This window comes from Eublepharis macularius, chromosome 16 (genome assembly GCF_028583425.1).
Source record: "Eublepharis macularius isolate TG4126 chromosome 16, MPM_Emac_v1.0, whole genome shotgun sequence".
NCBI classification, from domain to species: Eukaryota; Metazoa; Chordata; class Lepidosauria; order Squamata; family Eublepharidae; genus Eublepharis; species Eublepharis macularius.
Genome location: NC_072805.1, coordinates 40,698,733 through 40,714,645, shown reverse-complemented (window position 1 = coordinate 40,714,645; position 15,913 = coordinate 40,698,733). Strand labels below are relative to the sequence as shown.

The 15,913-nt window shown below is 43.8% G+C and overlaps 1 protein-coding gene across 1 annotated transcript in view; it reads left to right on the top strand.

Moving 5' to 3' along the window:
• RPGRIP1L (RPGRIP1 like) overlaps nucleotides 1–15,913 on the top strand; it is an 81,084-nt gene that overhangs the window by 13,737 nt on the left and 51,434 nt on the right. The window contains exons 7-12 of the mRNA XM_055000448.1: nucleotides 538–643; nucleotides 3,539–3,685; nucleotides 5,900–5,973; nucleotides 10,874–11,013; nucleotides 15,387–15,493; nucleotides 15,742–15,792. Of these exons, the coding sequence (XP_054856423.1) occupies nucleotides 538–643; nucleotides 3,539–3,685; nucleotides 5,900–5,973; nucleotides 10,874–11,013; nucleotides 15,387–15,493; nucleotides 15,742–15,792 (625 nt within the window). The remainder of the gene's footprint in view (nucleotides 1–537; nucleotides 644–3,538; nucleotides 3,686–5,899; nucleotides 5,974–10,873; nucleotides 11,014–15,386; nucleotides 15,494–15,741; nucleotides 15,793–15,913) is intronic.

Genomic DNA, 15,913 nt, shown 5'->3' with positions numbered 1-15,913 from the left:
TAGTTCTTCGATTACTTTTAACAAAGTTAAGTAGTGGGTTTTTTTCCCAATTGAAACTCAGTAGGGAAAACACATAACAGAATCTCAGCCATACAAAATTTCATTCAAGATGGTAAGCGTTAAGGTGGCATGTGAAACTTATTTGAATAGCAGTCTTAGAGCATTATCTGTGTAGGACGCTAAGTCACTTTCCTTGCAAAGAAGTTTAAGTTCCTGGAGGAAACTCCAATAAGTAATAATTTGGAAGGATGTAGCTAGACTATGAAAAATTACCAATCCGCTGTAATCAATGGCAGCGTCCTCAAAGTTTGATGAGATAAAATGATATGTCCAAATAAAGAGCAATGTTGGGAATATTTAACGCTACTCCAACCTCTCCCTTACTGTATTTTGGAATTAAGAAGCCATGACAAACCAATTTTCAAGGGCTTTAAGCTTTTCAAGGCACAACTAACAAGGTGAAGGTTATTGTACCTTGTAGCTCACCCATAATATTCTCTCTCTCTCTCTCTTTTTTTCAAATATATGGTTTTGAAGGTTAAGCATTCGGGACAATGTTGAAATGATCAAACTCAACAAACAGTTGATGGAGAAAAGCAACGAGTTGGCTGCAGTGGAAGAAAAATTGCTTCAGCTTCAGGAGGTATGGAAAGAGAATCTGAAAGTTTAGGCATGCTTATTAGGAAGTAAATCCTATTGAGTTAGATCCAGTGTCTCCTCTTGTGCTAAGTAAAGAATCTTCCACTGCCGGAAGGAAGCGCAACATATTTTTTAATCCAAGTACATACGTTGAAAGTGATCCTTCTTTTATATTCCCCCAAAGTACAAATTACATCTATGCCCAAGATGCCGCTTAGTGAAAAATGTAAGCATTGCATTTAGAATGAGAGAAAGTTTTATGACTTACACATGAATGAAGATTGTATGAAATATAGACTGACCAGACTTATTTAAAGTATCCAGTCGTTTTCTGGGCTGGCACCAGTTAAAGAAATGTTAGTTGGTTAATTCAGCGTGTCTTAATCTGCAGAAAGTTTTATATAAGACAGCCATAGGCTTGAAGTTAAAAAAAGAAAAAAAGAATCATTCTTCCTTTGTTTTTACATGGTATATAGAAGAAGAACTGAGAGAGAGAAAAGGGAATTCCTCTTGTGAGATGGCATATATTTAAAAGGCATTGCACTTTTTTTAGTCAAAAGATGTTTACTCAGTCAGTCAACTAAATATTTAAAGCCCTAGTGTTTATATTTTTCAACATATTTCTTTTATTTCTTTTTATTTTTTTTATGTTATTGGATTTATGAGCCCCGTGGCGCAGAGTGGTAAGCTGTAGTACTGCAGCCTAACCTCTGCTCATAACCTGAATTCTATCCTGGCGGAAACTGGGTTCAGGTAGCCGGCTCAAGGTTCACTCAGCCTTCCATCCTTCCAAGGTCGGTAAAATGAGTACCAGGTTTCCTGGGGGTAAAGGGTAGACGACAGGGGAAGGCAATAGCAAACCACCCCGTAACAAAAAGTCTGCCACGAAAACGTTGTGATGCAACGTCTCCCCATGGGTTAGTAATGACTTGGTGCTTGCACAGGGGACTATCTTTACCTTTACCTTTACCTTACTGGATTTATATCCTGCCCTCCCTGTAAACGGGCTCAGGGTGGCTAACAACAACATTGGTAAGATGTGGCTGTATGAGAAGGCCAGGCATAGCTTGGTTTTGTTTGTTCCATTGTACATCATAGTGAATGTATTGACGTTGATGGGCCAAACCATCGTTTGAAAAGAGGAGCTTAAATCAAGCCTCAATTCCTTGTGGCTTCATGAAGCTGGTTTTGGTCTATCATCTGCTCTGAGTGGCAGTGATTCTCTGAGGTCCCTTCAAGAGAGGGAAGTGCGGTTCCCCCACCCACCCACCCAATACCTGCTACCTGAAGTACTTTATGCAGGGATTGTCTTTGGGGACTAACACATGCAAAGCGTGTGCTCACTCACTGAGCCATAACCCCTCCAAAACTGGAGATACCAGAGTTTGAGTCTGCAACCTCTTGCATGCAAAGTAAGTAGACGACAACTTCACACACATCCTGTCTCCACAGAGATGGGTCACGTTAAACCAGGTTGGTCATTAATCTGTTCCTCTACATCAGATTGCTCTGCAAAAAAAATATTGTACACAAAGCTTCTTAAATCATGGGAATAAGAATAAGGTTTTTGTTTGTAGAACATCAGGAGTTTGGGGGGGAGACATCTAGGCCACCTCTGAGCACTTTCAGAAAGAACTTTCATGAAATTAAGATGTCAGAAGCTGCTTTCAGTTCAGTAAACCATTGGTAAGTCAGGTCAAGGAAAATCTACCCTTTGCAATTTCTCAGGCAAAAAAATCTTTCAAGGTCCTTCTGTCTGATACGTCTTAATTAAAAATGCCGGCGACTGAACCAGAGACATTCAGTCTGCAAAGCATGTGTTCCACTACCGAGCTATGAATTTCCCAACCCGAATCCAGTAGTTCATTCCATGCTCAGCGTTTCAGATGCGCGCACCAACCTCTTGTGCATTCCGCACCTTCCCGCAGTCACAGTCCTTTACGTCCAAAGGTTTGCCTCTTCCTAGAAGCTGACGTGCACCAGTTATCCGCATGTACATACACCCTCTGCATCGGGGCGTTTGTCCCAAACCGTCTCAGATGATCAGTTCTACCAGGGGTTGCCCGCTTGGAACATTTCGAGCCAATTTGCTCTGCAGAACTTATCAATATCTTGCTTGTTGGCTGGTCTGATGGTTATTGATATGGGTTTAGATTATCTTGACTGTGAGATGGAGCTGAAACTCTACAGCTTCGATGAACGTTTTTCATCTGTCTTTGACTTAAAGAGCAGAATTGTTTTTTAAGCAAAAGTAGCATTATCAAAGCCCTACAAATTCAGGTAGGCGCTATACTTTTAAAGTATGGTAAACACATGTGCATTAAAAAAAAGGTTAAGCACAGCTAAACTATCTCGAATGTCGCTAAATAAGAGTTTGAGTCAAAAATATAGGGTTTTTAAAAAAAATCTTTACTAAGGGTTCAACTCTGTTGGAAGAATTAGGAACATAAATGAAACATCTACTGGTGGGTTAGCAGCAAAATGATAAAAGCTGCATTGGCATATTTGTGGTCAGGGTTCATTTTTGCTTGCTACTGTAGTGTTTTTGGTCAGCATGTCCAAACCACAAGAACCACTGCAAAATGCTTTAATTGCTAAACAGATGTCTGTCTTGGTCTTTCTCATCCCATCTGAACTGGGAGCGGTTAGCATTTGGGGAGAGAGCAGGAGGAACTCTTCTCCACCCTCTGACTTGCCATGAACGACAACGTTGTGTCATATCCACAACAAGAGCACCTCCTGTCGACTGAACTAAGATTACACTTTAAACGTTGGTTGGAGAACACCATTAGATTCCCAAGGCCCCCCCCCCCCCCGCCCTCCAAGAATAGGGATTGCAGCCTAACATCATCCATCCAACTTCAACATGAATTACATTCTCTCCCCTCACCCCCAACAGAATCAAAAGAATCTTAAAGAAAGCCACGATGTTTTAATGGCAAATGGAGACGAACTCAATTTGCAGCTTAAAGAAGAACGTTCGAGATGTCTCCTCCTCCAAAAAGAATTGCAGGCCATGACTTTTTCAAAGCGGCGATCAGAAGAGGTGAGGATAAGTCTTTTTTTTTTTTCCTGGCAATGTTTTGAAAGAACTCAGCATACCCACAGTGATCCAAAGTGAGAAAGGACGCATTTGTGACGGCCCAACTAGTCTAAACTAGCTCCAACTAGTCTAAACATACTGGCATTATTTGACTTACCAACAGAGATCTGGCAGATGAACAGTCAGCACACACAAGCAGCGCTAATCTCATAACATTGCCAGGTGTCCATCCCACTACATATTTTCTTCCATTCAGATTAGATTATGTTGTTTATAAACACTATAGCCTCAGCAACCCTTCACCCTCTGGCCAGTGGCAAAGACCAGAGAGCCCTTTTCCTTTATATCCGCTATCTTTGGGCGAGGAGGAGGAAGTGCAGCTCTCTCTGGTTGTTGCTTTGCACAGTGGCTAAGGATAGGATGGTCTTCTGGAGACATTGTTCTTCCCGCAAAGGAAGGCTTGCGTCCTTCCGTGGGCCTCCGGCCAGTGGCTGAAATCAGAACATACGTCTTATGTTTTCAGTTCCTAGGCTGAGAAAATTAAAGGGCTCCTTCAGGACTGAGCCACGTGAGAAAGAAAGCAAAAGCCTCCAGAAGGGAAAAAACAAACTATCCTATTAAATATATTTTGTTTATTTTTATAGCTTCTCTTTTTACTTTAAAGTGCACAGTGCCCAAAGTGCTTATAAGTGTAATAATATACTCAATACAAATCCTAAATAAATAGTACCTAAGACTCCCAATTTAAAATCCTAGGAAAGGGTAAGTATGCATATACATCATATATAGTCTTATATACACCACTGGTTGCAAAAAAAGCTGCGAAGTACAATATTGCAATAAACGTCCAAATCACAAGGTGGAAATAGTCCCAAAGTAGGCTTATCTTCTGTTTCTTCTTTCTTATTATAAGCACACGAGCTTGAAGCCAAAATACTTCGGAAGACAGGATACTCTCACCATCTCCAAGTAAAATCAAAAAGAGTCCAGTAGCACCTTTAAGACTAACCAATTTTATTGTAGCATAAGCTTTCGAGAATCAAGTTCTCTTCGTCAGATGCCTGATACAGAGACTGTATCGAAAGCTTATGCTACAATAAAATTGGTTAGTCTTAAAGGTGCTACTGGACTCTTTTTGATTTTGCTACCACAGACTAACACGGCTAACTCCTCTGCATCTCCAAGTAGTAGATGGGCGGAGCCTAATGGGCGTTGCCAGCTTTTTAAATCCCGTCTCGTATACAAACTTTATCAAAGGCATAAGATTACCACATCAAACAATACAGCATGTTGGCAAGAGATTTGTATCACCCAGTTGGAGTGTCCTGACTTGGATAGCCCAAGTGAGCCTGATCTTGTCAGATCTCAGAAGATAAGCAGGGTCGGCCTTGGTTAGTAACTGGATGGGAGACCTCCAGCGAAGGACAGGGTTGCCGAGGCAGGCAATGGCAAACCACCTCTGTTAATCTCTTGCCGTGAAAACTCCACCAGGGATCGCCATAAGTCAGCTATGACTTGGGGGCACTCTCCACCACCAATATTTGGAGTCCTTAAGACACTGCTGTTTCAAAGATCACAGTCCCACCTTCGCCCCAACAAGAGGTAGCAGCATAATTGGTAGAAAGTACTCATCTTACCAACCCACGATGCTGGCGGGAAGGTTTTGTTTTATTTCGTTTGGGGTTTTTCTTTTCCACAAGAATAGCTTAGATCAACCCAGAGGCCCTCTCTCAGGAATTCTGGGGCACTCCCAGCTTTTTTGAGGGCCCCAAGCCATAATAAAAATGAAAACCGATGATGCAAGATGTGCATAAAAAACAAGTCATGAAACGTATCGAATGTGAAAAATTAATAAGTGCCTAAAATTAAGGCCCCCTTTGAACTTGAGGCCCAGGCCTACTGCCCTCCCTCCTATTGGCGCTGCAACCACATGCTGAAGTTGTGACTAATGCACAAGGAGAATGCCTTCGTAAAATGGAAACACTAATTTATTTATTTATTGCTTTGGTTGCACTTCTTAATCAATATGTCAACTTAGCCTGCCTTGGTGTTTGGTGATATCAGAGCAGTTAAGCCATGCGCTTGCTGTGATGTGAGAGAAAGAAAGAAAAAGTCCTGTGGTTATCTCTAGCCAAAAATACATCTTTGTGCTAGTAACTGTTACTTTTTTTTTTTTAGAGTTTTCACCTACATTATTTGTAATCTTCTTCATTCCAGCTGCAAGACAGAATTAACGATTTGGAAAAAGAGAGGGACCTTTTAAAGGAAAACTATGATAAGTTATATGAAAGGTAAACAATAACTGGTAACAGAATTCTCCTAATGTTACCTTCCTGGATTTAGAGGTTAGCTAAAATAACCAGTGCATGCAGCCAGGGACTAGATGACACGGCCGGGTGTGTGACACGGGGGGGGGGGGGGGTCTGCTTTGCAAAACGGATTAAAAAGTCCAAACTCTCACTGGATAGGGCGCCTAAGGTATCTCTTTGTTTTCTGATTTGTACACAACTACTCTGTCTCCAGAAAATAGATTCTTATATTGGAGTCCCTTGCTCGAGGGTCTAAAGTTGGCCTAGTAGAATTTCAGCTCCCCCTCCCTTTGAACCGGTGATTCCTTCCTATATCATGGACTGCTTTTCTAGGCTGTCTCCAGTTTCAGAAACAGTTTGGTGTGCCGCGTGCTGAACTCTGGGAAGGAAAGAACTTTCTCAAGACTTCTTGGATGCACAAAACTAGTTCAGAGTTCCACAGACCCCAGACGCTTAAACTACAGGGCTTTCTAGCAAAAGAAAAGAAGGGCCGCAATGTTTGGTAAACTTCTGTAACTCATAACAGTAATTTCCTGGGCATTCTGTTGCGGAGTTTGGTACTCTTCTCCCTGGTTTTTATTTTGATTACAACCGTCTTTTATTGCTGATGGAGCCCTGTGGCGCAGAGTGGTAAGCTGCAGTACTGCAGCCCAAGCTCTGCTCACGACCTGAGTTCAATCCTGGTGGAAGCCCGGTTCAGGTAGCCGGCTCAAGGTTGACTCAGCCTTCCATCCTTCCGAAGTCGGTAAAATGAGTACCCAGTTTCCTGGGGGTAAAGTGTAGATGACTGGGGAAGGCAATGGCAAACCACCCCATAAAAAGTCTGCCCGGAAAACTTTGTGATGTGACATCCCCCTATGGGTCAGTAATGACTTGGTACTTGCACAGGGGACTACCTTTACCTTTTATTTTATTGCTGATAGCCCACAGGAAGTTTTGCCATTATATAATAAGACGATGCAATTTGGCACATTTCAAACAGCAGATTTCAAAAGCGATGGGCGGGAGACACATTGCTTTCCTTGCCTTTGGCTTTGATTTCAGTGCCTCACTAAAAATATACGTGTGCCCTTGATTTTCCCAATGAAAAAATGCCTAAGACCAGCACTGTGGCAGCACTTGATACGTCTGTAAAGACGCTCCAAGGTCTGTGTAAATTCCGTCAGCGGTGCTTAATCTCACATAAATAAAAAATTAGGAGGCTAAAGCTACTCAACATGAAACAAGATAGGGCACTGAATTCATTTTCTGGTGCTGAACAGAAAATTGAAGCAATTACCATCCGTTTGCAGCAACTAATGAGGAAACACCTGATTGTGAGGCAGGGGGAGAGACCAGTTACAGGAGGTGTGGGTTTTGTTCTTCTTCAAAGGGAAGATGGCCTTTTCTGTTAAGGAGATAGTAATATACTTAAAATACAAAGGCAAGATGGGCAATTGAGTTTATAGATGTGTTCCCACGATTCTATTATGCCACGTCAATAGATATAGGCTAGAGTAGGCTAAATTAGTCTTCACCAACTAGCACCGTGTCCTACCAGTGAATCAGCTGCATTTTACCAGAAAAGCCCCCTGTGGTTACCATTGGAGGTCTGCTTGCATAATCTTTGGAAGCCAGGCCAAGGTTATGTGTGAGTGGCTCCTTGGTCACTCGAGCTGTGACGAGCACATGGTATCCGAGTAGAGAGTCGTGTGCTCAGCTTCCTTGTCAGGCCCCTGTTTATGTGGATCTTGCTGGCTGTAAATGTCACTGATGGTGCCGATTCACACTTTTAACCCCAGGTGGAGCTGAAACAGCATGGCTGGAAGGGCAAGCAGGCTGCTCTGTCACATACGCACATTAGCCTCCAAAGCGAGACAAACCCTCCATGTGACCTTTCAGATGTGCAGAGGCCTGGACCACGTGATCTTCTGCTGTTTGAAGGGGGAAGAATTCTCACGAACCAGGTTTCTGTGTGATTTTGAGCTCATGTGGAGGGCTGAATACACACAGAAGGCAGTTTACATGGTTATGGGGAGGGAGCTCTTACCATGACGCTATTTCAGCACTTTAATCCTAGACGAGCGCATGAATCCAAGCGGGGAAAAGAGAGTCCTTTTGTGGATTGAATTGACCCTTGCTCAGACAAGTTAGTCAATGGTGTTTCAGACTCAAACTAGCACTGCAAGATCTGAATGTGTATGAAAGGTCTCGTTTTTTCCATGTTGCTTTGGGGGTATGGTAAAAAAGCAATTTCCCATTGAGTATATGAGTTTGCAAGCCTTTCTTCTGATTCCTGTTCTCGGGGCTTTTTTTTCTGGGAAAAGAGGTGGTGGAAGTCAGTGGTGGAACTCAGGAACACGCAATGATGTCACTTTGGGGCAGCTGGAACAAGGGGGGAGTTTTTTTTAAGTTTAAATTGCCCTCTGCGAAAATGGTCACATGGCCGGTGGCCCCACCCCTGATCTCCAGACAGAGGGGAGTTTAGATTGGCGCGGAGGGCAATCTAAACTCCTCTCTGTCTGGAGATTGGGGCGGGGCCACTGGCCATGTGACCATTTTCAAGAGGTGCCAGAACTCCGTTCCACCGCGTTCCAGCTGAAAAAAAGCCCTGCCTGTTCTGCATGGACATGGTGTGCTGTTGACTGGCCATGTATAGATAACCCAGAGAGCTTCAGAATGTGGCTGGAACTCCAAAGACATTCCACATGGATATCACTGGAATGTAACTCTAAATGTAAAGGAGACGATCGCTGTAGACTAAATTTGGAAGACTTTTATAAGTCTTTAAAGTTAGCATTATGTGGATTTGGAGAAACTGAGAGTCTAAATTGCTCCGAGTTAACCAAAGCCAGATTCCAAGGTTACCATCGGAAATGTGCAAGAGGCCATAGATTTGAGCATTTTTGATCTTTTTGATGACTGAAACTATATATGACTTCACTACATTGCACTGGAGCAAGCTGCAACATTTCCCTCCTCCAGTTGTGCCTGGGAGGTGTTCTGACTCAATGGCAGAGTGCTTGCTTTGCACACGTAAGGTCCCTGCTTCAGTCCCTGGCATTTCCACTGAAAGGAACTCAGGTAGCCACAGTGCTGGGAAGGACCTTTCTCTACCTTAGACCCCAAAGAGCCAGTCAGAGTCGATAACTCTGAACTCGCTGGGCTAATCATCTGACTCAGGATAAGGCCGCTAAATATGTCTGCACAGTTATATGTACGACTAGTTCTCCTTTTGTGAGATGAGTATTATCTCTTTATCCATCCCCACAGCAGCTTTGGGGGTGGGGGTCACTGCTGCTCCCGTTTTATCAATGGGAAGAAAAAGTGGATTGCTCAAAGCCCGCTGAGCATCGGTGTAATTGTGTAGGCTTGCAGCAAGAAGCAGCGGTCTTCCAAAGACCAGATGAAATGCTAAACTGGTCAGCAGGACTTCTAGTCATTGCATCGACAGAGGCTGGGTGACTAACTGATGGGGTCAATCCAGACTTATATAAATATCCCCTTGCCTGGGTCAGCTGTGGTGAGCTGGAAGGGGTTCCAGATGACCTAGAAGTTGGCGTGTGTATGTGTGTTTCCCCTTCTTTTATGCCACAGGGCATAGATACGTTTGGGAAGGGTCTGTTGATAAGAGGTTCTGTGAGCTAGTGACTTTTGCAGATTTCTTTGCAGGGCTCCATCAAAGCTAGCTGCTCCACCCCTTCTCCCTTCCCTGAGTTAGCTGATGCTTCCCCGGTAGCATCTAGACAAGGGAATACCAAGGCCAAGCAAGAGCTAGCTGCTGATCCCCCCCCCCTTCTGAGCTGCCTTTCCTCTGTGAGAAATATGCTCAGATTGCTCGTTGTGCAATTCAGAATTTTATCATAATTTTAAAACCGTTTTGTGACCTGCTTTGAGAAGGTCTTTGACTGTGAAAAGCAAGGTGCAAAAAAATAAATGAACCAAACCATGTCCAACAGCCTCTCTAGGAGCAGCGTGCTGTTTTTGAACTATCTGTGAAAAACTCGTGAACTTCAGATAGCTCGCTAACCCTAACTCATTTCATAATCATAACTAAAGATGAACCTCATTTTAGCTGTATCTGAAGAACTGAGCTGTGACTCACAAAAGCTCGTACCCTACCGCAAATTTTGTTAGTCTTATAGGTGCTACTGGACTCTTGCTCTTTTCTGCCAAAAGTCACAAGTAATAGCACCTGTGGCCCATGGTGGTTTTTGAGCTTGGCTCTGTCTGCATCGATTCAGGTTTTCTGAGCCCTCTTCAAGAGTTTGGCTCCCATGTTTGTTCATGTTAACAATGTGCGATTTGGATTTGAAGATTATGAAGCTGGCTTAAAGAGCACAAAGGCTTCTAAGTTGCTCATTTTTACGATACGTTCCTCTTGCGGCCAAGGTTTCTGTGGCCAGGCAGCTCCCCTGCTGTTCCATTCCACCCCTGATTGTTTAAAATGGATCAGGTGGGTAATGCTAGCTCTGCACACCGAGAGGGCGTATATGCAGAATGGGTTTTGTCAGCGACGCTTGGAGCAGCGGACTCGGCTGGAGCAGACATCTGAATTCTCTTTTCCGAGCCCCACAAACGTTCGGGGGCTGCCAGCTTTTCTGGCTCTGCAGCTCTAAATTGAGGCCAGCCCCTCTGCTCATCCCACAAAGCCTTTCATGTTGCACAACCGCAGCCTCGGAGAGGCGCCTGGGTTTCAACAGCAGCCGACCAGCACATGTTTACTTAATTCCTAAGACATGATGACAGTGATTTCTGCCACTAAAAGCTCTTTTCTTCCCCCTTCTTGTTCCCCCTCCCTTTATTATTTTCTGTTGAAGTTGATTTCTGAGAGTTCCTCACATACCATATGTGTTCTTTAATAAATTGGCCCTTTCTCTCTCTCTCTGTTTTAATTCTTCAGTGCCTTTGGCGTGACCCACGACCAGCATTGGAAGTCAAAGGAATATCAGCTGAAACTGCAGATCGCTCAGCTCGAAGCGGCTTTAAAGTCGGATTTAGCAGACAAAAACGAACTCCTAGACCGAATCAAAGCAGAAAGAGGTAGAAGTATGAAAGTGCACAAAGTACGTTGCGTGAGGTTGTGCCCATGAGTGGGAGTGCCGTTGCTGGGGGGGGTGGGGAGGCAGTTTCCCACCCTACGGCTGCAGAAAAGGGCAAAACGGGCAGATGAGGGAAAGCAAAATAATTTTTATATGTTTTAGCTTAGTTTTAAGAAAAAGTTTAAAGGTGATGGAAAGAAACTTAGTATTTCATAAAATTTTGCATTGTGTAAAGAAAGCAGAACGCAAGAGCTTCCCCCCCACACACACACACACACCACACTTGTATCCCATAATATTACAACTCAGGATCAGCCATTGAAATTGGAGGGCAGTAGATTCAGGATACCCTGACCTGGATAGCCCAGGTGAGCCTGATCTCGTCAGATCTCAGAAGCTAAGCAAGGTCGGCCTTGGTTAGTAATTGGATGGGAGACCTCCAACGAAGACCAGGGGTGCAGAGGCAGGCAACAGCAAACCACCTCTGATAGTCTCTTGCCATGAAAACCCCACCAGGGGTCTCCATGAGTCAGCTGTGACTTGAGGGCACCCCCCACACACAAGGATTCAGGATAAGAAAAATGTCATCTCATAGCCCCATGCTGGAATTTTCAGTGCCTCAAGGTGTATCTGCTAGTCTGTATGGCTAGACAGGTCCACAGAGGATAGGTCTTTCAATTGTTGTTAGTCAGAACAGCAGAACCTCCATGGCCTGAGACACTCTCCCTCTGAGCACTGGTTGCTAGGGGTCAGCATCTGGGGAAGGCTGTTGCTTTCATGCCCTCCTTATGGGCATCTGGACAGTTCTCTCTGGCAACTGCTGGTAGCAGGACGCTGGTCTAGATGAAGCCTAGATTCATGGAGGACAAGTCTATCAGTGGCTACTCACCATGGTGACTAAAGGGAACCTCCTCATATAGAGACATGGGCTGGTTCCACACACGTTGGATAATGCACTTTCAATGCACTTTATCAATCGTTTGAGGTGGATTTTTTGTTCCGCCCACACAAAAATCCGTTCCAAATGATCTATAAAGAGGATTGGAAGTGCATTATCCAACGTGTGCGGAATCACTCTTACACTGCCTTTTACCTCTCTGGTATATTTTCATTCCATCCTTCCTCCAAGAGACTTACGGTGGCATACATGGTTCCCCCTTCTTTTATCCTCACAACAACCCTGTAAGGTAGATGAAACTGAGGGAGCGTGACCGGCTCGAGCAGTGTCACTTTTTTACCCACTGCAAAGATTAGCAGCTGAAACCAAGTTGGGAATCCCAAAGTTGCATCACGGCAGCTCATACCCAAAGCTCTCCTGGGGAGCGCACGTGGACCGTGACTAAAAGGGTAAGCAGGAAAGGGATAAAGAGCAAGTCCTGGAATTGGGCCAGTTTTTCCCACAGTAGCAAATTACGTGTTTCTCCCGTCTTCTGTTTCTCCTGTTGTTTTACCATTGGCAGAATGCCTTGTGAAAATTCCACGTGTTCATTTTGATGACATAGAACGGTTTGGGTTGCTTGCTGTCTCTCTCTCTGCCCCCCCCCCCACCTTCCGTGTGCTAATTGGCATCCGGGTTTGCGATCCTTTGGGTTTAGAATATTTAAGCGCAAGAGAATGTTTAAATTAACTGCAGCCTTTAAGAGACTCTTTATTCCAGTTCTACTCCCCCCCCCTTTCCTTTTTCACATGAATGTATAGGTCAGCACCTTGTGTGTATTGATTACAGATGATTATATTACCACAAACAGGTTTTGACAGCTGTTTGTTTTACCAGCAGATTATCTTAATCTTTGTTTTCTTAAGGCCTCATTCTTTTCTATGAGCAGGCAAACACAATGCAGAATCCCACTTAAGTCTGGCAAAACACACGGATAGCTGTCTCAGTCGATTAGAAAAATCCCATACACAGTTATGATGCCATTTTTTCCATCTCAAAACTGAGAAATCCTTAGTTTGTCTTAAAAATGAGAAACTAAAGATTTTGCTTTGTAGCTTGGGGTTCACTTTACATTACTATTGTTTATTGTTCGTATAGTGCCAGAAATGTGTGGCACATTTCAGAATACAAGAAGTTAGGTTCTTGTCCCAAGGAACTTAATCCTTTAAAAAAAACTGGCATAAGGAAGGCGGGAAAGGAGGGAGATGGAAGAGAGGACAGAACAGGGTGGAAGAATATGTGTTGATTTCAGTTACCTGTATTTCGACTTCGATTCCATCTAGAAAGGTCATTAAGGAACTGTGGAAAGAGGAATCACTTTACTAGCCCTGTTTAAATCACATTATATATCACAGCCAAAGTCACTTTTGGGGAAATAGGTAAAGGTAAAGGTGCAAGCACCGAGTCATTATGGACCCATGGGGGAACATCACATCACGTTTTATTGGCAGACTTTTTTATGGGGTGGTTTGCCATTGCCTTCTCCAGTCATCTACACTTTACCCCCAGGAACCTGGGTACGCACTTTACCAACCTCGGAACAATGGAAGGCTGAGTCAACCTTGAGCTGGCTACCTGAACCCGGCTGCCGTACTGCAGCTTGCTACTGTGCGCCATGGGGCTCAGAAAAGGAGCCCCGTGGCGCAGAGTGGTAAGCTGCAGTACTGCAGCCCAAGCTCTGCTCATGACCTGAGTTTGATCTCAGCGGAAGCTGGGTTCAAATGGCCAGCTCAAGGTTGACTCAGCCTTCCATCCTTCCAAGGTCGGTAAAATGAGTACCCGGTTTCCTGGGGGTAAAGTGTAGATGACTGGGGAAGGCAATGGCAAACCACCCCGTAACAAAAAGTCTGCCAAGAAAACGTCATGATGCGACGTCCCCCCATGGGTCAGTAATGACTCGGTGCTTGCACAGGGGACTTACCTTTGGGGGAAATAGTGTTCCAAAAAAAAATTACATACGTATTTCACCCAGATGCTGTTGCATTAAGACATTGAGGCGTGTTCATACATAACGGCAAACTACGATTTGTGTTTTCCTCCAACCAGCCAGATTAAGCCACTGTTGGAATCTTGGTTTACCAGGAAAGCATAAATTTGCCATTTCTAACATAGCAGCAAATTATGGCTTGCTGCATAATCAGGACTAATTCAGTCCGGCCCAAGAATCCCCAAGGCGTATTCACATAGCCTCCTGTGATGGGATGTCAGAAACATGGTCCCTAGCAACATAAGGCCATTGGCTTCCTCTGGAAAATGCTGAAATGTTTGTGTTCAAGGATTCTGAAAAAAAGGAGAGAGGGGTGGTGGACTAAGGAAAGGGAGAAGAAATTGCATGCCCTAAGGGTGAGAAGGCAAAAACCTTAACAGGTTAAAAGGGTGTAAGTTTCTTGTCTTTTCAAGGCTAAAAGACACGCTTATCTGCTCACCTCCTGCCAGCACTAATGGAAATTGCTTAAGCTAACGCTTGCACATTGAGTTGACAGTGAATCTGTCTCCTTATAAAAGTCTCTCTATTAATGTATACAATCATGCCCAGTAGCAATGGAGACTGAAATCTGTTTAGATGAAACCAAAGAGGTTTTTTTGCCATTTGTTCTGAATTGCACACCTACAAAATGCGTGCTTTACGCCAGTCACTTGCATGAACCACGTTTCAAAATACGGCTTTTTCTTGAATGTCTGACTTTAGGCTGTCTCCTAAAGCTTTGTTTCTCCATATCACAGTGGCCGTTTCCACATGGCTTACCTTTTGCCGGGATGCAGCGTGTTCTTGCGCGAAATCACGCGATAACAGCATCTTCCAGGCGCCGTTTCGCACGCGAAGACGCTGTATCCTGACAAAAGGTAAGCCGTGTGGAAACGGCACATCTTTCTGGCCAGAACTTCCATCTGTGGCTCTTCAAATCACATTTAGTATATGCCTATGAACCTCCATGTAGTCTAAGAATAGCCTAAGAAGTTCTTGAGTATTGCCAGATTGGCCTCTGTAAGAGACAGGGCCTTCTTGATTGTAGCCCCGTAGTTCTAGAATGCTGTTCTTCCAATGACTTGTCTTGACTCCTTCTCTATGAACCTTTTTGTTTTGTTTTGTTTCAGTTGGCCTTTTTGTCTGTCAACAAATTTATTTGTTGATTTCCTGGTCCATATTCTTATCGGCCCTACTGGTTATCTGTTTGCCAGTCTTTTGTTTTGTGTTTATTGATGATTGCATTTTCATGTTTTTAATAGTTTTAATTGTATACGGTTCTATTTTGTTTACCTGCTGTTTTGAAAATCTATGGGAATACATCTTTCAGCTTTGTAAGCAAATATACAGGAAAGAAGGGAGAAAAACAATTTTAAAAGTGTGTTTATGACGAGGAAGGTAAATCTGGAAACAAACATGGCCCTTTCAGGGTTCGGCTGGGTTTAAACAAAATATGTCTTTTCTTTTGGAGACGAAAATGAAAAGCTGGCCCAGGAGAACAAAGAGCTGCAGTTACGCTATCTGGAGCAAAAGCAACAGCTGGATGAACTGAAAAACCGCATGAAGTTTTTCAACAAGGTGAACCCTTTCTGACTGTTTAGAAAATGGCCAGAGAAAGAGAGATGCTTTCTATATTTTATGCGCAAAGCAAAATCTCCTTTCTTAAAAGCCGAAACAAAAGAATGCAGGAATATGGCAGATTTTACTTATTCATGCTCTCCGGCACACTGTCATGTTTAGTGAGAATGCACCATGTATCCTTAGTATATCGCTCCATTATTCATTCACAGTGGACAACGCCTTCCTATTGACTGTCTCTGTTTTAGGAGAGCAACGTCGATGTGGCAGAACTCAGCGAGGCTCTCATGCTTCTCAAGGTAACTTGCAGAAACGGATCCCGTTTTCACGCTTGCCTTGCGTCATTTTTTCAAACTCTCCCGTATCCCTCGTGAGCATTATTCTTGCAGTGGGCAGCTTTCCAGAAAGGGCATTTCTTGC